Source organism: Juglans regia, chromosome 16, assembly GCF_001411555.2.
Source record: "Juglans regia cultivar Chandler chromosome 16, Walnut 2.0, whole genome shotgun sequence".
Classification (NCBI taxonomy): domain Eukaryota; kingdom Viridiplantae; phylum Streptophyta; class Magnoliopsida; order Fagales; family Juglandaceae; genus Juglans; species Juglans regia.
This window is the reverse complement of record NC_049916.1, coordinates 27,171,049-27,193,199: the sequence shown is the minus strand read 5'-3', so window position 1 is coordinate 27,193,199 and position 22,151 is coordinate 27,171,049. Positions and strand designations below refer to the sequence as shown.

The following is a 22,151-nucleotide window of genomic DNA, read 5'->3' as shown; positions in this document are numbered from 1 at the left end:
GCAATATCTGTTATACAGCCAACACACAGCATTCTTCTGCAGAAGGCGCATGGAAAATGAACTTGCTTTTAATTAGGCCTCTCCCCATGCCGGCGGCATATAAAAACAACAGTTTTCTGGGCTATGCCTGATTGATTAGCTTTTATCTGTACTGCCTCTTATTCTTTCTATATCTCTCTTTCTGAATATAAACCTCTCGAGCTTCTTTACAATATTAATTGAAATCGATCATTATCGAAGCTAAAAATATTAGAAGCACCAGACAAGGTGGATTGTGGAGGCAGGATACATAATTTCATGGGCATTACAAGATCAAGACTGACTAGAATAATCAGCCGTTACCAGAAGTACTGGGATTTTCACATGAATTTATAGGGTCGCTTCGATGATAAGAGAGAAATTAGATGCAAAAAATGGACTTTACAACATATATAATAAAAAGGCTATAGATGCTTATAATGGTCGAGTTCTTCCCCTTTTCATGAACATGCTACGCATATTTCATGGCCTTCAGTCTGCTGATAATCTTGCACTAATAATATGGTAGGCATCTTAACGGTACTAACCAACCTTGAAAACCTCAAGCACAAATGTCAAAACGTATATGCAGGTATTGTTTCAAGGATTCCCAGACACATGACACACACACACACACACACACACACACACACACACACACACACACACATATATATATATATATGTATACCATATGAATAAGTTCATATATGACATGAGCTTCATATATCTGTGCATCTTGTAGTACATCATATCTCGCCAATGGATGAGGCTCAACGGTACGTAGTACATGCATTTTCCATTAACAGTTTTAATGCTTTTATTCTTTCGCCGACATTATTTTCCATTCATGAAACAAATTGGCCCTTAAATGTGTCCATAACATGATTATAATGAGCATCAACTGCTGATCACCATATACATTTGCTGACTTTCTCTGAATCAACTTTGCCGAAACAAATTGGTCTTACTGGAATTTAACTACGTACGTACAACAGTGAGCTGGGTTTGATATTTACTTGGACATGTTTAATTTGCATGTTCTTCAACTGAGAAAATGCTAATCCATGGGCTCTTGATCTCCACTATATATCTTTCAGACTCAGTCAGGAAAAGGCAACCTGCAAGACGTATCCAAAGCAGCACGCCTTCTTAGGCATTTGATCACTTACCAAAGTTATTGATATGTTGAAATCAATATTACTCTATAGTGATATATATTGATTTGATATTTACCTTCCTATAAGTTTTACAATCTCATATATCACATCAAGTTATATTAATTTGTAAAAATTTTTTTTTATTACTTTTTTAGACTAAGGCCATGTTTAGATTGTAAGATGATCTCATCTCAACATTCAAACACCACAAATACAAACACTTTTCAATTTCAAATTTTTAACTTTTTCATCTAATTATTACAACTTTACCAAACTTCAAAACAAAGCACTAAAAATAATTCAATTTTTTCAAATATCAAAACAAAAGATTATATTAAAAAATTATATTCTAATAATATTTTAACTTTATAATTGTTTTATTCAATTTTTTCTCTCTCATTTCTCAAAACCCCTGAAAAACATCTTAACTCAAATCATTTCACTTCTATTCACAAACTATTACACTACTATTCACAATTTCTCAGCTCATCTCAACATCCAAACGAGTCTTAAGCACCTCACTTACACCAGGGGAAAAAATACCAGTGGGATATTGCAAACTCACCCCAATCTGAGAGAAGTGTCGGATGAGTGAAGGTCCTGATGAGGTGGATCAGCTGAGCTACAAATATTGGTGACTAACTCAGATGGCTGACCTTGTCCAAGTAAATGTGCTTCAACGTTCAACAGATTCTCCACCTGCTGAACAGACATTTTCCATAAAACTTAGAAAGTTCCAAACAAAGAAAAGAAAGAAAATCAAGATCAGACACCTGTTTTAGTTGCTGGTTCTCGTCCATCATCTTGTCTCTCTGCATTAAAAATGAATAAGATAAACGAGATATTATTAAGACATCCTAGTATATATATATTAACCCCCAAAAGGTATTTTATTTTAGGTTGGCATATAACTACCTAACTCAATTAATGTTCATGATAGAACAATATTGATACCCTAGTACTTTTGGGGAGGAGGGTGGGAGTGGGACTCTATTTAGGTCGAGAAATAGTACTATAATCATTTGCTTAAATAATGAAAACAGATTATCTTCAATCACCTAACTTAATTGGATGGCTCAATTCTATAGAGAAATAGACACATCATTTTGGGTGCCAATCATTTTTTACAAATCATCCAATTTGGCCAAGCAATTGGAAAGAATCTCAATTGGCACATAACATACGATTATATATTTGTAGGTTCTACTGTGTTGTGTTAGCAATGCATGGTCTTCCTCTATGCTTGAGCCAAGCCAGCGCACATACAGAGACCTTTGCAAAAGGCAGACAAAGCTTAACGAATCCCAGACTTGTCTCAGTAATTTTTATGAGCTAGGCGCATAAAAATTACTTAAGAAAGAATGAAGATGTTTTTCATTGAAACCATATAGAACAACAGTACTTCGTAGTTTCTGAAATGGTAATAACAGTATGAATTGTCTTGTAAAAGTCTGAAGTTTGGCAACTAACCTTCCACTTAAGGGCACTGATCTCTTTTAAAAATCTTTCATTCTGAAACACAAAATTTTATTATATGAACTATGAAGAAAGATATATAGAAAATTTCAAAGCTCAAATATTATAAATGCCAGAAGACAGAGATCACAGGAAAGAGAGACAAACCTTTGTTTCCAAAACACGGCCCAAGCTCGCATCAAGCAGCTGCTCTAATTCCTGCAACTCATTTACATTCAATCCTTGGAGTTCTTCTCCCTTCATCTTCCTGTTACGTGTAATAATTTCTTTTACTTTTTGTGGAATGCGCATGTATTTACGTATACTAACAAGTTGATAGCAATGTCGTTGTAATACCTCAGTTCATGAGTCTTCTCCACGACTTCCTTGCTCAACAAAGTGTAGGTGGTGCTCTCAAGCTAAAAGGGCACAAAGAATTGCCATTGATGAAGATTTGATGATTTTCAGTATACAATCTGTTTGCAAGCACTTATGATATAGCAATTGTTGCTAACAAATTACGTATAGGCATTTCCTTTGACACGAAATTAAATTTTCAACGATGTTGTGAATATTAGGGTCATCATTCTGGATTGCTACAAGGAATTTGTTCCAATATTAATTGTTTCAGAAAACACACCAAGCTTTTCCTAAGCTGAAATATTTACATTAAAGTTTCGCAAAGGGATTATGAATTAACAATATATCCAGAGCTAGCAATTGCTTCCTTGTGATAATGATAGAATTACGACCATAATTAACACCTATACAAAAACATTTGAGAAATAAGATTGACAAACATTGGAAATAAGCTATAGCCACAAGTTAGAAGTGTAAATTAATCAACCGCTTGAAGAAATTTTGAGGCTCCATATCTTAATTGTGATAGAAAATTTTGTAAGAGGGGACGTTGGATAATGTGGGTCTACTACAGTGTATCGAGTATTAGAATAACAAGATATATAATGCAGATGTGGGCTAACAACCTAGGTATGATACGTATGGAATTGTATAAAAAACCAAAAATAAAGGGAAGCTACTTTTCCTTTTTTGAGGTATCACTGACTCACTGTCTTGTGAGTCAACAAAGCTTGAAATTAATCTTTGTACCTCAAATTACTTATTCATTAATTTAAGAACATGATGAAACGTCATCTACTTCTAGCTAACATCAAAAGGCGCATTATTCTCCGTGCTAAGCTAAAACATATGTATCACACCTGCAGCTCCACAGATTGTGGTTGGTTCGTTTTGTCAAGATTCCTGCCTGAATGGAGATCATGCCTCTCAATTACCTGCTGCATACTTCAAATAGCAAAAGAATAACATATTCAGTTCTTTCTTCCTTTGTTTTCCTTAAAAGCACGTTGTGGACTGATCAGAAGCATGGTACTTGTAAAAAGAAAGAACAGGGGTCATGTGACCAAATCAGGGAAGAAAGTGGGAATGACACAACATGAAGATCATGAGAAGTCAGTCCGTTTATAAGTCTGTATGCGAGTTCTTTAACTCTTGTATTTGTTATTTTTGAGCATTGATATCATTTCACTCTGGACTGGGTTACAAGGTTTTTCCTAAGCTTTTGGATTTTTCTCATCAATAAGATCTTGTGTAATACTTCTGCATGTATTAGTTTTTTGGGATAAATACACTTTGTACACTCAAACTACCAAGGGCTTTACACTTTATGTGATACCTCTTTCTAATAAGTGATAAGTGTAGGTGGTGTATGCATGAGATCCTACATTACTTGGGAATGAGAAGTTCTTGCTCTTTATAATGTTCCAATGGGGCTCCAATTGTATCATTAACTAGTCCTTTTGAAGTATAGATCATGTGACTTGGGCCTTCCATTAGGATGTTACAAATGGTATCAAAGCCTATCCCAACTAGAAATGTGGGAATTAAGCCGTGCCACCTATGACAAACTGGTTTGATGAGGACATCAGTGTTGAATAATAAACTTAATAAATAGAGTTGTCTTTTGGTAGATTCATGAACTAGAGTGAAGGTTCATCTTGAAAGAAGTAATTCATGTATTTGGGGTATTCATATACTTGGGTATTCGTGTACTAGGGAAGTTCATGTGTTAGAGTAAATGCTAGATGAATCTACAAGCCTATAAATACTCATGCATGCATTGGCACAAAGCAAGCCACTTGAGAAGTAATTCAGTTAGAGAAATTTCAGAAATAGTCTCTCATCTCTTCCCTCTAGAATAGAATATTTGTTTTTCTCCTCCAACAAACTGGTATCGGAGCTACAATTTTCTAGATCCTGAAGATGGCTAACTCGACGTTTCCGTTTCAATTTCCGCATTTGACAAATGAGAATTATGAGAATTAGTACATTCGAATGAGGGTTTTACTTGGATCTCAAGATGCATGGGAGATCGTAGAGAAAGGTTATGAGGAGCCTAGAGATGAAGTTTTGTTGAGTCCTAATCAAAAAGAGGCTCTGCAAAGGTTGGGAAGAAGGACCAACAAGCTCTCACACTCATCCATCAATGTTTGGATGAAACAATGTTCAAGAAATGGGCCAATGCCACTACTTCCAAGCAAGCATGGGAGATCTTACAAAACTCTTATCAAGGAGTTGATAAAGTGAAGAAGGTGCAGTTCCAAACGCTACAAGGTGAGTTCGAAGTCCTTTGTATGCAAGAATTTGAGACGATTGCAGATTATTTTTCAAAATTGTTGGTCATTGTGAATCAAATGAGGAGATATGGAGAAAAGTTGGAGAATGTCCGGGTGGTTGAGAAGATTCTTCGCTTGTTGCATTCAAAGTTCGATTATATTGTGGTGGCTATCTAAGAGTCGAAAGATTTGGAGACAATGACGGTTGATCAACTCATGGGATATCTCCAAGCCCATGAAGAGAGACTCAAGAAGAAGAAGGAAGAACCTATTGAGCAGGTTCTCGCCACAAAGCTCTCTGTAAAAGAGAAGGAATGAGAGCATGATAAAAGTCAACGAGGAAGAGGATGCGGAAGTGGACAAGGAAGTGGAAGAAGAGTACGAGTACGAGGAAAAGGTGGACAAAACAATCAAAACGCCAACCATGAAAAGAGAGGTCAATCCCAAGAGGTCGTGGAAGAGGAAATTACTCAAGACAAAATGGGAGACAATATGACAAGTCCAAAATCAAATGCTACAATTGTCAAAAGTATGGTCACTATGCTTTGGAGTGCTGGAGTTCTCCTAGCAATGCTGAAGAGAAGGCAAATCACAATGAAAATGAGGAAGCGGAGCCCACTTTGCTACTAGCCTACAAATGAGAAGAAACTAACAAATCGAATTTGTGGTATCTTGATAATGCTGCAAGCAATCATATGTGTGGAGACAAAAACAAGTTCATGGAACTTGACAAATCGGTGAGTGGGAATGGCACTTTTGGAGATTTGTCAAAAGTTCCCATCAAATAGAGAGATACGATTCTAATTCGGTTAAAAAATGGGAGTCATCAATTTATGTCAAATGTTTATTATGTTCCAAGTATGAAAAACAATATTTTGAGTTTAGGGCAACTCTTGGAAAAAGACTATGAGATTGAAATGAAAAATTGTAGTCTTTTTCTAAGAGATGAGAAAAAGAATTTGATTGCTAGTGTCCATGACAAGCAACATGATGTTTTTGCTTGATATTCAAACTGATGTAGCTAAGTGCCTCAAAGCTTGTGTGAAAGATACGTCTTGGCTTTGGCATTTGAGACTTGGGCATGTGAATTTTGGTGGATTGAAGTTATTGGCTCAAAAGGAGATGATGAAAGGTTTGTCGTCTATTGATCAAAATTTTGCAAAGGGAGTCTTATTGGCAAACAATTCCGGAAGAGCTTTCCAAAAGAATTATTTACAAGAGCAAGTGAGCCGCTCCAACTTGATCATACCGATGTTTGTGGACCAATTAAGCTTTCTTCATTTGGTAAAAATCGATACGTCCTCCTCTTTATTGATGACTTTAGTAGAAAAATATGGGTATATTTTTTGAAAGAAAAATCTAAAGTGTTTGGTGCTTTTAAAAAATTCAAAGCACTTGTTGAAAAATAAAGTGGCTATGAGATTAAGGCTTTGAGATCAGATGGAGAGGGTGAGTTTACATGTAATGAATTTAATGAGTTTTGTGAAGCACATCGGATTCTTCGGGCTTTGACGATTCCGAGATCACCTCAACAAAACGGGGTGGTTGAAAGAAAAAACAGAACGATTCTCAATACGGCTCGAAGCATGTTGAAGACGAAGATGATGCCTAAAGAGTTTTGGGCGGAAGCGGTTGATTGTGTTTTTTACTTATCAAACTATTGTCCTACAAGAAGTGTAGAGAAATCAACTCCCCAAGAAGCATGGAGGGAAAGAAAGCTAAACGTTTCCCATTTGAGAGTTTTCGAAAGTATTGGCTATGTGCATGTGCCCGATCAAGAAAGATCCAAGCTCGATGATAAAAGCAAAAAGCACATCTTCATCGGCTATTATCAAAGATCCAAAGGCTACAAGCTTTATAATCCAAGCATTAAGAAGACGATTATTAGTAGAGATGTGAAATTTGACGAAGAAGGTTCGTGGGATTGGAGTGATCAAGAAAATTAAAGATATGATTTCTTTCCATTCTCTGAAGATGAAGATCAAAGAAATGATGTACAAGAACTCATGACACCTCCTCAATCACCAACAATTCCTAATACTCCTTTATCATCTTCTTGTGAAGGAAGTTCTAGTGAAAGACAATCCCGAATGAGAAGTCTCCAAGATCTTTATGAGGTAACAGAAAATTTAAATGATGATCTAACTCTTTTTTGTCACTTTGCTGATTGTGAACCAATAAGTTTTGAAGAAGCGGTATGAGAGAAAAGGTGGAGAATTGCCATGGATGATGAGATCAAATCAATCAAGAAGAATGATACTTGAGAATTGACGACTTTACCAGAGGGACAAAAGCCCATTGGTGTGAAGTGGGTTTTCAAAGTAAAGAAGAATGCCAAGGAAGAAGTAGAAAGATTCAATGCGAGATTGGTGGCCAAGGGATATAGTCAACATCCTGGTATTGATTATGGAGAGGTCTTTGCCCCTGTTGCACAATTAGAGATGTTCTGGATGATTATTTCTCTTGCAGTTCAAAAGAAGTGAAGGATTTATCAAATGGATGTCAAATCGGCTTTCCTGAATGGAATCCTTGAGGAAGAAGTTTATGTAAAGCAACCTATGGGTTATGTGGTCAGAGGACAAGAAGATAAAGTGTTGAAGTTAAAGAAAGCCTTGTACAACTTAAAACAAGCTCCAAAGGCATGGAATAGTCGAATTGACAAATATTTTCAGGAGAATCGATTCACCGAGTGCCCGCATGAATATGCTCTCTATGCTAAGATGTGTGAAAATAAAGACATTTTGTTTGTTTGCATATATGTTGATGATTTAATTTTTACTAGAAGCAATTCAAACATATTTGGAGAATTTAAGAAAGCTATGACGAGAGAATTTGAAATGACCGATATTGGTCTCATGCTTATTATCTTGGCATTGAGATCAAACAAAAGGAGGATGGAATTTTTATCTCTCAAGAAGGTTTTGCAAAGTAAATTTTCAAAAGATTCAAGATGGAAGATTGTCAATTCGTGAGCACCCCAGTTGAATATGGTGCGAAATTGTCCAAGCATGAAGACGGAGAGAAGGTAGACCCCACAATATTCAAAAGTCTTGTTGGAAGTTTAAGATACTTGACTTGCACAAGACCCGATATACTTTATGGAGTTGGACTTGTTAGCCGATATATGGAGTCACCAAGCACAATGCATTTCAAAGCGGCTAAGAGGATTCTATGTTATCTTAAAGGTACTATTGATTACGGTCTTCTTTATTCATTTTCTAATGAATTTAAGCTTGTGGAGTATAGTGATAGTGATTGGGCCGGAGACTTGGATGACAGGAAGAACACTACCGGTTTTGTGTTTTACTTGGGAAATACGGCATTTACTTGGTGTTCTAAGAAGCAACCAATTGTGATGCTTTCCACATGCGAAGCTGAATATGTTGCTGCGACATCTTGTGTTTGTCATGCAATTTGGTTGAGAAAGTTATTAAAGGAGCTACTCATGCCACAAGAGGAAGCTACAGAGATTTTTGTTGATAACAAGTCGGCACTTGCATTGGTGAAAAATCCAGTCTTTCATGATAGAAGCAAGCATATTGACACAAGATTTCATTTTCTTCAAGAAAGCATTGTCAAGAATGAAGTACAAGTCAAATTTGTGAAGACCCATGATCAAGTTGCAGATATTTTTACGAAACCTCTCAAGTATGAGACTTTTAACAAGTTGCAGATGTTGCTCGAAGTTACCAAGAATTAAGTTTAAAGGCGGGTGTTGAATAATAAACTTAATAAATAGAGTTGTCTTTTGGTAGATTCATGAACTAAAGTGAAGGTTCATCTTGAAAGAAGTAATTCATGTATTTGGGATATTCATGTATTTGGGTATTCGTGTGCTAGGGAAGTTCATGTATTAGAGTAAATGCTAGATGAAACTACAAGCCTATAAATACTTATGTATGCATTGGCACAAAGCAAGCCACTTGAGAAGTAATTCAGTTAGAGAAATTTTAGAAATAGTATATCCTCTATTCTCTCTAAAATAGAATATTTGTTTTTTTCCTCCAACAGTCGGGAATATAGGGGAGGAGATTGTGATACCCCATTCTAATAAGTGATAAGGGTATGTGGTTTACAGGACCTCACATTGCTTGGAAATGAGAAGTTCTTGCTCTTTATAGTATTTCAATAGGGTTCCAAAAATACCATTGACTAGTCATTTTGGAGTATAGGCTATGTGGCTTGAACCTTCCATTAGGGCGTTACACTTTATATCCCAAGTTATCAAAATTAACAAATTTTTTTTTTTATGAATATCAAAACTAACATATTACACCATCAAACTACAAAAAATTGACACTTTACACACTCCATTAGGATCTAACCGTCAAGATTGTATTATATCAACTATTTTACACTTTGTACCCCAAATTATCAAAACTAACACATTGCACCCTCAAACTACAAAAATCTGACACTTTATACACTCCATTAAGATCTAACCATCATGAGTATGTCACATAAACTATTTTTCATTCATCTCAACGGTCATAACTGAATTGAAGTACAAAATGACAGTTTTTTATAGTTCAAGAGTTCAATGTGTCAGTTTTGATAATTTGGGCTACAAAGTGCAAAACCCTGGTAGTTCAAGGGTGCAAGTGTACTTTCCCAATTTTTTATTATCTTTTACTTATTATGCTTATGTTTGATCATACTTGACATGCAGATGAAACATTGAATGTTAACTTGATTATCGATTCAAATATTTATCAAAACTGAATTTGGCACAGTTAGTAGATTGTTAGTAAAATTTTCATTCGGTAGACTTTCATTCATAACATGTATTCACCCATCTCGGGAATTAAATTTATCATAAGATATCATTATTGTTATTCAACCTGAAAATTTTCAATCCTGTCCCCTTGGAATACGAGGGATACGAATTAAAATTAATTTGAGTTTGTTATTCCAATATCTTCTTTAAAGTAAGTAGTTTGGTTTTGTCTTCTCGAATATGAGAGTTCAAAATGTGCATTGGGGCTTTAGCTAGGATCCTAATTGCTTGTTTGTTCTCTGGGATTAACTAGAGCTAATCGCTCTCTCTTTTAAAGGAGATAGGTTATGTAATTTTGTGAATGGGATCCTTCATTTGTTAGGAAGGAGAAGTCGTCGTTATTTATCATAATTAATTCTGAAGAAGTTTCAATTGTTGTAGTTTGAGTTTTTCCTATTTGTGTCTCTTTGGATAAGAGAGAGTTGAAATGTGTGTTCAAGTTTATCCTATCTGAAAAAGAAATCGGAACAATGGCTGAAGATCATAGATTTATATATTTAGTATTGATGTATATGTTATATTTGTCTGCATGCCATCATTACTCAATTGAGATTTGAAGCCTAAATTAGTAATTTGCTTGTGGCACATGCATCTATGCACCCTTAAACTATTAATATCGATTGATACAGGAGATGGATTGACTACTAGCATAGGTTGAGGTTCTTTAAGGAGATGCAAATTATATAACCTAGTGTGATTCTGTTACTTTGCTGCTATTTGTCTGTCACAAGAATTCTGGTGGCCATGGGTATTTATAAATTAAGGCTTTTGCACGTCTTTGTGGATTGAGCTATTAAGACCAATTTAGACATATTTTCTTTTTGATAAGTAAATTAAGACTTTGATAAGTAATTTATAGACATATTTTCAGAACTTAACCTTATTTTTCCTATCCCCTTGAAAGGTGATAAAGGTGCTCTAGGACTACTTAGAGCTTGAATTATATATTAAAAGAAAATGATTACTTTGAGCTTGTATTTCAGATGTCTCTTTAATTCCAGACTAGTCTCTCCTATTAAAGGGGTAGGCTACCTGTGTCTCCTGAGATTTGAGAAAGTTGAAGCATGCATTAGATCTTACATATTATTTGAAGAGAGAGAGAGCATTGACTAAAGCTAGTATAGAAGGACAGGGTGATGGTGACTTCTCAATATGCTTCTTAATTACAGATCCCCGAGGGAGAGGTTTTGGGGCCATCTGAGAGGTCTTTTCTTGCTGAGGAGGAGATAGGGTCACTGATGGCATTGCAGTGGGCATCAATGGAAGATCATGAGATGGATGGGGAGCCTATACCGCTGAAGGCTTTACCACCATGTCAGCATATAGTTTCAGACTAGGTTATGAATAAGGTGCAGGAGATTCAGCATTGTGTGGGGCTGGAGTGTGAAGGTTTCAAAGAACAATTTATGACTTTGCTAACTGCCATTGAAGTGGGAAATATGCAGATCAAGAAATTTGGTTCAAAAAACAGCAGGAAGCTCAAAAGATTAACTTGGTCTATTAATTATGAGGGCAATTCAAACCGTGAAAGATCTAAAGGGAGGGGGTCGACAATGTCCTTATAAAGTCTAAACGAGAATAAGCGCTTGTCGATAAAAAAATTTGCTCTGAGAGTGGAAGGTAAATATTGTGTGCTTGCAAGAAACCAAGAGGGAGAATATTTCAAGAAGCATTATCAGAAGCTTATGGAGATGTTCATATGTTGATTGGGTCTTTCTTGCTTCAATAGGGGCGTCGGGGGGTGTCCTAGTTATGTGGGATAAAAGGGTGGTGGAAAAAATGGAGGATTATATCGGAGAATACACAGCTTTTGCTGGAATTTATGGGCCGACCTTGGACAGCAATAGAAATTCTCTATGGAAAGAGGTGGCCGGTTTACATAGCTGATGGGAACTTCCTTGGTGTATAGGTGTGGATTTTAATGTTGTTAGATTCTCAAGTGAAAGATTGAGAGATAGCAAGTTGCGGCCAGCAATGTCGAATTTCTCCGATTGTATTTTTGAATTGGGTTTGGTGGACCTTCCTCTCATAGGTGGTGCATTCACATGGTCAAATAATCAGACATGGTCTAGATTGAACAAATTTCTAGTTTCCCAAGAGTGGAAATCTCATAACCCGGAGGTATGTCAAAAAAAATTGTCTCGCCTTTGTTCTAATCACTTCTCTATTTTGTTGGATTGTGGAAGAATTCAAGAAGGAGATACTTTAAATTTGAGAATATATGGCTAAAAACTGATGAATTTGTAGAACGAGTTAGGCAATGATGGTCTTCCTATCAAATCCAAGGTACCCCTAGCTTCATTCTGGCAAGTAAATTGAAAGCCTTAAAAAAAGATTTAAAGTTTTGGAATGGGCAGTCTTTTGGTGATATAGGCAACTGGAAAAGTCATTATTGGAGGAGCTTCATGAGGTAGAGACAGCACAGCAGGGACGGGCCCTTTCACCAGAGGAACTGTCTCAGAGAACAGAACTAGTCTTGGAACTAGAGAGGGTTACCCTATTGGAGGAGATTTCTTGATGACAAAAATCTCGGGCTTTGTGGATGAAAGAGGGTGATCGCAGCACAAAGGTTTTTCATAGAGTGAAAAATTCCCATAAGAGAACTAATGTCATTGAAATGATGAATATTAACGGAATTGTTTGCATGAAGATCCCTGATCCAAGAACATGTGGTTGGTTATTTTGAGTAGTTACTTACCGAATCAGAGGGGTGGAGGCTGAAGATTGATGGGCTACCATTTGAGTCCATTGAACAGCAAAATGTCATTTGGCTGGAGAGGCTGTTTGAGGAGGCTAAGGTCCATGAAGTGGTAAGGAAGATGGTTAAAGACAAAACACCTGAGCTGGATGGACTTTCTATGGGTTTCTTCCAACTTCCAAGCTTGCTTGAAAGCTAGGAAGTGGTGAAGGAGGACTTAATGAAGATATTTCATGAATTTTTCTCAGTTGAAAATTTTGAAGAAAGTCTCAACGCCACTTTTATTGCTCTTATTCCCAAGAAAATTGGGGCATCGGAGGTTAAGGATTACCTGCCCATTAGCCCTGTGAAAGAGATGTATAAGATCATTTCCAAGATGCTTGCAAATCGATTGGGAGGAATTTTGGAACAAATCATTACGAAATCCCAAAACGCATTCATATGGGGAAGACATATACTAGACTTAGTACTCATTGCCAATGAATGCTTAGATAGTAGATTCAAATCAAACAATCTAGGTCTTGTGTGCAAGTTAGATATGGAGAAGGCCTACGATCATGTCAATTGAGATTTTTTGTTATACTTGCTTGGGCGATGTGGTTTTGGGGAGAGGTGATGCATATCGATGACGCACTTCTCAGTTTTGGTGAAAGGCTGCCTAGTGGATTTTTTTAACAGCTCCCGAGGCTTGAGACAAAGGGATCCTCTATCTCCACTTCTCTTTGTCATAGTCATGGAGGCATTTAGTATAATGATCTCAGCGATGGTTAATAACGAGTTTCTGACAAGTTTCTCGGTTGGTGACATACATAGAGGTACTATTAACTTTTCCCACTTGTTGTTTGCAGACAATACCCTTATTTTTTGTGAGACAAAATTAAGCCAAATTCAGGCATTAAGGGCATTTCTACTTTGTTTTGAGGCTGTCTTCGGGTTAAAAGTGAATTTATCCAAATCAGAGTTGGTTCCTATTGGCAACGTTCGTAACATCCAACTGCTGACTAACACTCTTGGTTGTAAGGTCTCTTATTTCCCTATGAATTACCTTGGCCTTCCTTGGGGGCTGCCTCCAGGGCTAAAACTATTTGGGATACAGTAATTGAGAAAATTAAACGAAGATTGTCAGGTTGGAAGTGGTTGTATTGACAGTCGAAAGGTAGTAGGATTACATTAATCAAAAGCACTCTTTCCAACCTACCTATATCTTTTATCCTTGTTCCCAATCCCTATGAGTGTGGCAACACGTATTGAGAAATTGTATTGTGATTTCCTTTAGAGCGAACTTGGGGATGAATTTAAATTCCATTTGGTCATGTGGGACAAAATATGTTCCACGATCTCTTCTGGTGGCTTGTGAATCAGAAATTTGAGGGTGTTCAACTAGGCTTTACTTGGGAAATGACTTTGGCATTATAATATGGAACATAAAGCTTTATGGAAGTCAATGATTGATTATAAATATGGAGCCTTGTTTTGGGGGGGGTACTAAAGAGGTAAGTGGAATTTATGGCGTGGGTCTATGGAAGCACATTAGATGAGGGTGGGGAGTTTTTGTCCAGCCTACTAGAATTGTGATGGGAGAAGGCTCGAACTCTTAGGGACTTATTCCCCACAGTATTCATACTTGCACGTGAGAAAGAAGCTTCAATGGCGACCTTATAGAGAGGGATGATGATTTACTACAATAGAATATGAGCTTCACTAGGGCAACCCAAGATTGGGAAGTCAACAATTTTGTAGAATTTTTCCAACTCTTATATTCTATGAGACCTAGCAATCAAGGAGCTGATACTTTGTGGTGGATACCTGTTAGAAAACGTATTTTTTTTCATTTTGCTATTTCTATAAAGCCCTCACACAACCGTAGAATAATCTCTTTTCATGAAGAAGGATTTGGAGAGAAAATGCCCCTCCTAGAGTGGCATTTTTTGCATGGACAACGTCTTTGGAAAAGTTTTTGATGATTGATAACTTACGGGAGCGCAAGATGATAGTTGTGGAATGATGTTGTATATGTAAGCAAAGTGGTGAGACTGTGGACCATCTTCTACTACACTACAAGATCGCTAGAGTATTATGGGCCAATGTATTCCGACAAGTAGAGCTAGCCTGGGTTATGCTTGCTACAGTAGTTGAACTTCTAGCTTGTTGGCCATACCTCAATGGTATTCCACGAATCTCAGTTGTGTGGAAGATGATCTCTATCTGTATTCTATGGTGTATTTGGCAGGAACGAAATGATCGGACGTTCGAAGACAGAGAGTGCTCTTTGGAGGAGATTAGATTGTTTTTTATTAGAATTCTCTTTCTTTGGGTCAAAACTGTAGATTTCAATGGCCTCAATTTTCATAGTTTTCTTATTTCTATTTCTTCCCCCTAAATAGGTGTAATCTCTTGTACACCACCTGTGTACTCGAGCTTTGCCTATTCATATTAATATAATATAATCGTTTACCTATAAACAAAAAAACATATATATATATATGCTAACGAGTTATCTTAAGGAATCCAATTAAGTACATTCTAGCACTCATTCAATATATAGGGAAGGAGAAAATTCATTAAATGGTTTTATTGGAATAATTTTCACCAAAATTAGAGACAAAACTTAATATATAAAGCTTGTGATGACAGTGTTCCGTGAGAGTGCATCATAAATCCATACAAAATTGTTGACTTGCCTCCTGCTTATTGATCTATACTTTCTATTGATATTTTAATTCTATACCTTACCTAAACTGAGAATTCTTTTAAAATGAAGCTACCATTTCTAACAACAAAATTAAAAGATAAGTTTAGAAGTGCCATTAGCATAATTATAATAGATATATAATTAATATTTTTATGATGGACAGGAGATATATTGATTTAGAAGTGCCAAAAGTGAGATTTTGTTTACCGATAAAAAATAAAAATGAATTGCCATAAGTGAAATTGACACTGATACTTGTCGAGTTGTTAGGAATTCATGAATTAGTTGACTAAGCTATAACATTTAGGGTCTGTTTAGATATTTAGAATATCTCAGTATATCTATAAATAGTAATGAAATAGTTTGGGTTAACATGTTTTATTAGGTTTTGAAAAATAAGAAAGAAAAAATTGAATAAAAATATTATAAGGTTAAAATTTTGTGTAAATATTATTATTTTTTAAAAATTTAAGTTTTGTTTGGGAGTTTAGAAAAATTGTAATGATTAGTCACTAATTAGATAAAAAAAAGTTAAAGATTTGAAATTGAAAAATATTTTGTATTTGAGGGATGTTTGGAAAGGAAATATCTGAGAATACTTGAGATATGTTATGTTGCGCCCAAACGGGGCCTTATTTTCAGTACTATAGTGCAAGTGATCAAATTATTATGATTTAAAATCAAACATCGGTTAAGCATCATTTCTTAGAGAATGAATCCCAATCATGTTATTTCGACTCATTGGCAGCAGCTTGCTACTTCCAGTCTTCTCAATGAGATTTGATCTTTCACATGTCCGGTTGTCTCAACATTTCATCAGCCAGTCGCTACTCCCACTGGGGCTACAGGATGTAAGCCCCACAACCCAAAGCGACGAAGAACAAATAGAATATCTACCCTAGTACTCACTCTATTGACCAAACACAGACAATTAATACACATAGATATAAAGATCATAATCATCAAGAACAAAATCCTAGAAGAAAAATTGAGAAGTTTGCTTTCGTCCTGGTATTCGTGTGTGAATCATTAATCAATGCATTAAGGCAAAATTTATTAGTTTTCTTAAAAGATTCATCAATCCTAAAACCTCCCAATATTACTTGACATATATCAGAGCTACGTCTCTCTAGCTCTACATTGCTATCATTACAATGTGTCTACGAGCTAAATTGCTTTAGTACTGTGAGTGAGTCTGTAAAAGTGAAAGCATAGTGATCCAAAAGTTCATTCTTATATATTTTTTTTATCAGTAAATAGGAATTTTATAAAAATTAGGCGAAGCCAAGTACAGGGACATATACAAGAACCACACGCCTATGCAACAAAAAAAAAAGTTAATTCTTATATATGCAATTGGATTTGTGTATTAGAGACTTGATGCAAGAAAATTGTTACAGCATATCACAACTTTAACACAATTATTACTAGAAAAATAAATTTTTCATGAGTACTTTTAAACTGTTGATTATCAGTACATGATATGTTTGAACTAAAGTAAAAGAATTAATCTTTAATGCTAGTTAGTTGTGTTAAAGTAGTAACCCTATCCTTGCTCCTTGATGCAAATGTAACGATGAGATCATGCATGACATTAATGTGATTGGTTGTGGTAATCGTGAAAATGTTATTTCTAAAAAAATATAGTGAACAAGCTCAATTAAGACATATTGGATTGTATGGCTCTTAAGATTATAATGAGGTAAAGGTTACCAAGCTGCCTAGTTTCATTTTTTATTTTTTTGCAAATATTACTACGAACAAGCTAGATTGGTATGATGCAATTCGTGTGAATGTATGCCATATGCTTTGAGGAAGACCTTGGCAATATGATGGGCATGCTATCTATGATGTGCATAGAACTATCTACACTTTTAAAATGAGAAAGTTAAAAATTGTTCTTTTACCTAGCAAAGAAGAAAAGACCACCAGATTTTAATAAGAAGTGAGTAGTAATATTACAACGCCAGGAAGCCTAATTCCTATCAGGACTTGTACTCCAAAATGAGTAGTTAAGATTACAATTAAAACCCACTGTAATCATTATAAAACTTAATAACTTCTCTTTCTTATATTATGTGAGATCTCATTCACCATCATTTCACATTGAATTCAGGATTTATAATTCCTCTAAATCCTTAACATTGTTCTTAATTAGATCATTCCATTGTAGGTAGCATAGCTCAAATCTCATATTTCTAGATGAAATTTGTCTCTAATACCATTTGTAAGGACTCAAGAAAAGTCCAAGCCAAATCTAGCTAGTATTATACTTTAAAAAGATTAGTTAAGGTTATAATTGTAGACCACTGGAGTAATTATAAACTGTAAAAACTTATCCCTCTTAAACAGTATATAAGAGATTTCACTCACTATTATTTTGTACTAAATTCAGGGTATTAGAAGTAGTTTTCTTCTCTTGATCAAGTTTGAAAAAGAGAGTAAGCAGAAGGATCTATTGCATACATTGGCTGTTAATTAATGGAAACTTTGTTATATATACATAGTCTTACCTAAAAAAGGGAAAAAAAATTATTGTTATATCTCTCATTTGCCATAATGTTAACAACCCAAAGAAAGTGATATCCACACACGTGCTTATACTTTAATAGGACTAGTGCTCAAGGTTGCAATTGGAGCTCATTAGAACTATTATGGAACCAATGTCGTACTTAGTACTCTTTTATCGGTGGTACTTTAGTACTTTTAAGATCGAAACAGTCTATCATGCTTCAAAATTCAACATCCAAAGTGGTCTACACTGGCATGATGATATTAGCTCTTTTTCTTTCGACAGCCCTAATCACCTTATATATATTAGTATTCAATTATGAGTTTTAATAATATCCTCATAGGAAACCAATTATTAAGGATCCAAAGAAAACATTAGCCATATCTATGCTAGCTTGGTCTAAAATGGTCAATGTTTTTATAAAACTTTTTAAAATCATAATAGAACAATAATATCCTCGTATGAAACCAGTTATTAAGGATCCAAAGAAAACAACAGCCATATCGGTCTACGCTTAGTCTAAAATAGTCAATACTTTTACAAAACCTTTTAAAAGCATAATAAAACTAAGTTCCACTTAGAAAAGGGAAAACCAATGTGCTAGAGTACATAACTTATGGACTATCTATAAGTACAGTTTTAACACTCCTAATTAGTAAAATTCCTAGTGATCGTATTTGGTCATATAGAGCCTTCAGTTGGAGGACGTTTACGGTTGCATGTGGGCATGAAATGCTGTTTGATTCCATTGTAACTAAAGAAGGTTATGTTTCTTCAGATATGTCTTTTTGATAGGTATGTTTCTTTAGATATGGTACTCATGATCATGGGCTTCAAATGGAGTTGGATTTTTCATTCAATGATGATCATGACTCGGTAGATATATATATCGGAAAGCACTACTAATATAGCTAGGTAGCACAGAACAGTTTGGGAATTACCAAGCATGCATCATGAGTAATTAATATATGACAACGAAAAAAAGTAGTAGTACTACGAATTGCAAGGGAGATTAGCTTTCTGCACTAGGAGACTATATATGCAAGCTCATAGCTTGGAAGTACTCGATTTTTGCATGCATTAGTGAATAATTCTCAACTAATTCATGATAATGTTAACATGTGCATATGACTATATATATAAAACATAGGAAAAGCACTAATTATTAAGAAGGTTCAAACCTAAACAAAAAGCCATGAGTTGCTATTAAATATATATATAGGACATGCATTAATTGAGGATGTCAACAAGACATGCAACATGACTTGGCTTCATTATAAAGATAATTAAAAATCCCTTTCTGTTTAAAAAGTACGTACTTTGCACTTGCATTTCGTTTGCAGATTGCTTTCTGAATAATTCTTTACCAAAAGCGATAATTAGATCAATATGATGAGGTTGGACTTGTTGCTTTGTAGAATTCATGAAATCATCACATCACTTCTGTTTGCAATGCCTATATATATAGCTAGGGATCGGGTTTTCTTTGTGAATAGCCCGGAACATTGGTGTCAATTAATGCCAACTGATCTAAACCAAATATTCTAATCCCAAAATATATCATGATATCATTCATTTGGATATATATAGATACCCTATATTTTATGAAGACATTCGTATAGAAATGCTGTCAACATATTAGTAGCTAGGACAACAAAAGTGTATTGAATTAGGAGGAAATACAAAAAGCCAAATGTCAAATACTTGTGATGTGATTCATTAAAGAAAAACTTGAAACGTCTACTGAAGTTTTACAGTAATCTAATGCTACACTAAACATGCATGGGGAAAATCAAGTATTAATTTATATAAGTTAGTAGGCAATAATTAGCAATATCACAGGAAAAAAAAAAAAAAAATTAGTTGGCTTCTAGCTAGCTAACTACAGAATAAGTAGCAGCAACACACGTCAAACCCTTATGGGTGGCATTAGCGTCTCTCTCTTTCTATCTCGCATGGAAACTGGGCTCTATGTAATTTGCAGAAACCGTAAGATTCTGTAGTACTTTTTTCTCTTTATTTGATGTTTCATTTATATATATAGTCTCCTAGTGCAGAAAGCTAATTACATAGAGCATATATATATATATATACAGCATTTTTTCAGGCATTTGTTTCATATATATATATACAGCATTTTTTCAGGCATTCGTCTAGTTAGTTTAATCCTGTTGCTTGGTCAAGGGATCTTTCGTGGCTTTTCAGAAGTGATAAAAGCACTGGAAAAATCATGAATGAGACGATCTAAACGTGTAAACGGTTATTTTGCTATAAGAAGAAACTATATTGCCTTTTCTATAAGTAGAAAGGTTGCTGAGATAGAAAGAAACCTTGAGCTGGCGTAGTCGAAGAGTTTTCCAGTAGAAGAAAAGACTATGAGTGCTATTTCAGCATCGCAGAGAGTTGAGAGCTCCAGAGCCTTCTTAAACAGGCCCCTCCTCCTCTTAGAGAAAGTCACCTGCCTGGCCGTCGTGTTATCGATCCTCTTTATCTGAATTTTCTTTCTCGTCATTTTCCCGGAAAAATCATCCGACCCTAAACAGCATACCAATCAAATTGTTAGTCCAAACTAGTATTCAGGAAAGAGGTCGCTTTTAAATGGAAAATTTTTAAGAGAGACACACAAAATGATACGTATAGAAAAATACGAAAGAGATCAAGTCTCATAGGTTTGAATCAGATGGTATAGGGGAGATCAAAACTCTACTTGCACCGAAGAGGGGTAATTTTCTTTCATAAAGTAATCGAGGATCTGGAATGTGAATCATAAAAGAAGAAGGAGAAGAAGCAAGAAATAACCAGTTTTTTTTCCACACACAGATTATAATCATAAAGAATCAAACTTGACTTTCAATCCCAAAAAATTAAGAAGGGAAATAACAAAATCCAAGCACCCTTCACACAAAAAGTCGATTAATCCTGCAGATCCCCCACAAGTCTTCTAGTAAGAAAGAATTTCCTTAAATGGAAAACGTAGAGAGAGAGAGAGAAAGGGAGAGATTGGTATGTAGGGAAACATGGGTTTTGCAAAAGAGAGGGGGACAAAGAGCGGAACTTTGGCAAATGTAACCATAAATCTGAAACCAACCCTAATAATTTACAGCAATACTGTGGGGGCCGGTGAAGAAGAAGGATATCAACTAACCCTAGGAAACCAAGCTCATTGAGTTCACAAATTGCAAAGAGGATAGTGGTGGAAGATATAGTAGAGATCAACTGGTGTCATATATCTAATCGTTTCACTTATCTTCGATCCTTTGCTTTCTTACTTTCAAGGTCGTTGTCGTTTGTAGAGCTGTTGACAGCAGTATCAGATACAAGATGCCACCAATGGGTTATTGCCACCAATGGTTGAGAGAGGATGTGTGTGAGAATGAGAACAAGATTAAACCCATTTTCTCTCTCTTTCTTTCTTTCTCTTTCTTTCTGTTTTTGTTTTCCGGGACCAACCCCTCATCCTAAATGTGTCCTGAGATCAAAAACAGTAAAGTATCCTTTATGTGGCCAAACAGAGGCCGGGGGGTTTCTCATCTTTTGGAGGAGGAGCTCCATTCGTATTCTTCGTATTAATGGCGATGAAAAAAAGTGAAAGGGATGAGGAGAGCATCCATAGTCGTTGATTATCATTATATAAAGTCATGAAATAGTGAGTGAAAATATGAAAATGACTTTTTTTTTTTTTTTTAATGGGATTATTCTTATTTTATATGGTGATTGTTTGCTTTTCGTACAAATAGCCAGGCCTCATTGCTGACAGAAATCATGACATGTTTGTACCCTCGTACCCGTCGTGTCTCCCACCACACTCCCCATCTGGAAGTTATGAAAAAAACTAATAAATAAATATTTCCCTCTTTTTTTTTTTTTAATCTTTTCTTTAACGTTAAAAAAAATGTTCTCTCTTTTGAAATTAATGCAAAAAAACCAAAAATATTAAATTTTCTCCATTTCAAAAATATTAAATAGTAGACTACTTGAAGTAGGGCCTACGCCATTCGGCGACTTTTCTTGCCAATATTACGAGGTTATCGTTTTCGGACGATTTGAAATCTTCCTCGGGCCTTTGCTTCTTTCTTTCTTTCTTTTTTTCTTTAAAAAATTACAAGTTATTTGAAAACGTTAACTGTAATTTAAATAATAGTTCAACTAATTTTTATATTTGACCCAACTAGACACCTAACATCAGGCTTGGGACCATATTAA

At 35.4% G+C, this 22,151-nt stretch overlaps 1 protein-coding gene across 8 annotated transcripts; it reads right to left on the bottom strand.

Moving 5' to 3' along the window:
- Nucleotides 1-712: 712 nt before the first annotated feature.
- LOC108995741 (MADS-box protein JOINTLESS-like) lies at nt 713-21,549 on the bottom strand. 8 transcript variants are annotated; one of them, XM_035686478.1, is made up of 9 exons: nt 21,218-21,549; nt 20,279-20,483; nt 3,854-3,938; nt 2,991-3,052; nt 2,802-2,901; nt 2,649-2,690; nt 1,952-1,990; nt 1,744-1,877; nt 713-1,139 (listed from the first exon to the last, which is right to left on the bottom strand). In XM_035686478.1, the coding sequence occupies exons 2-9, from the start codon at nt 20,458-20,460 to the stop codon at nt 1,121-1,123; spliced, it is 663 nt and encodes a 220-aa protein (XP_035542371.1). In that variant the 5' UTR covers nt 20,461-20,483; nt 21,218-21,549; the 3' UTR covers nt 713-1,120. The 8 variants fall into 8 exon arrangements, with proteins under 8 accessions (XP_035542371.1, XP_018826906.1, XP_018826905.1 ...); XM_018971361.2 differs by having other exon boundaries at nt 718-1,139; nt 1,744-1,880; nt 21,218-21,475; XM_018971360.2 differs by lacking the exon at nt 21,218-21,549 and adding an exon at nt 21,094-21,210 and having other exon boundaries at nt 718-1,139; nt 1,744-1,880.
- Between the last annotated feature and the right edge of the window lie 602 nt (nt 21,550-22,151).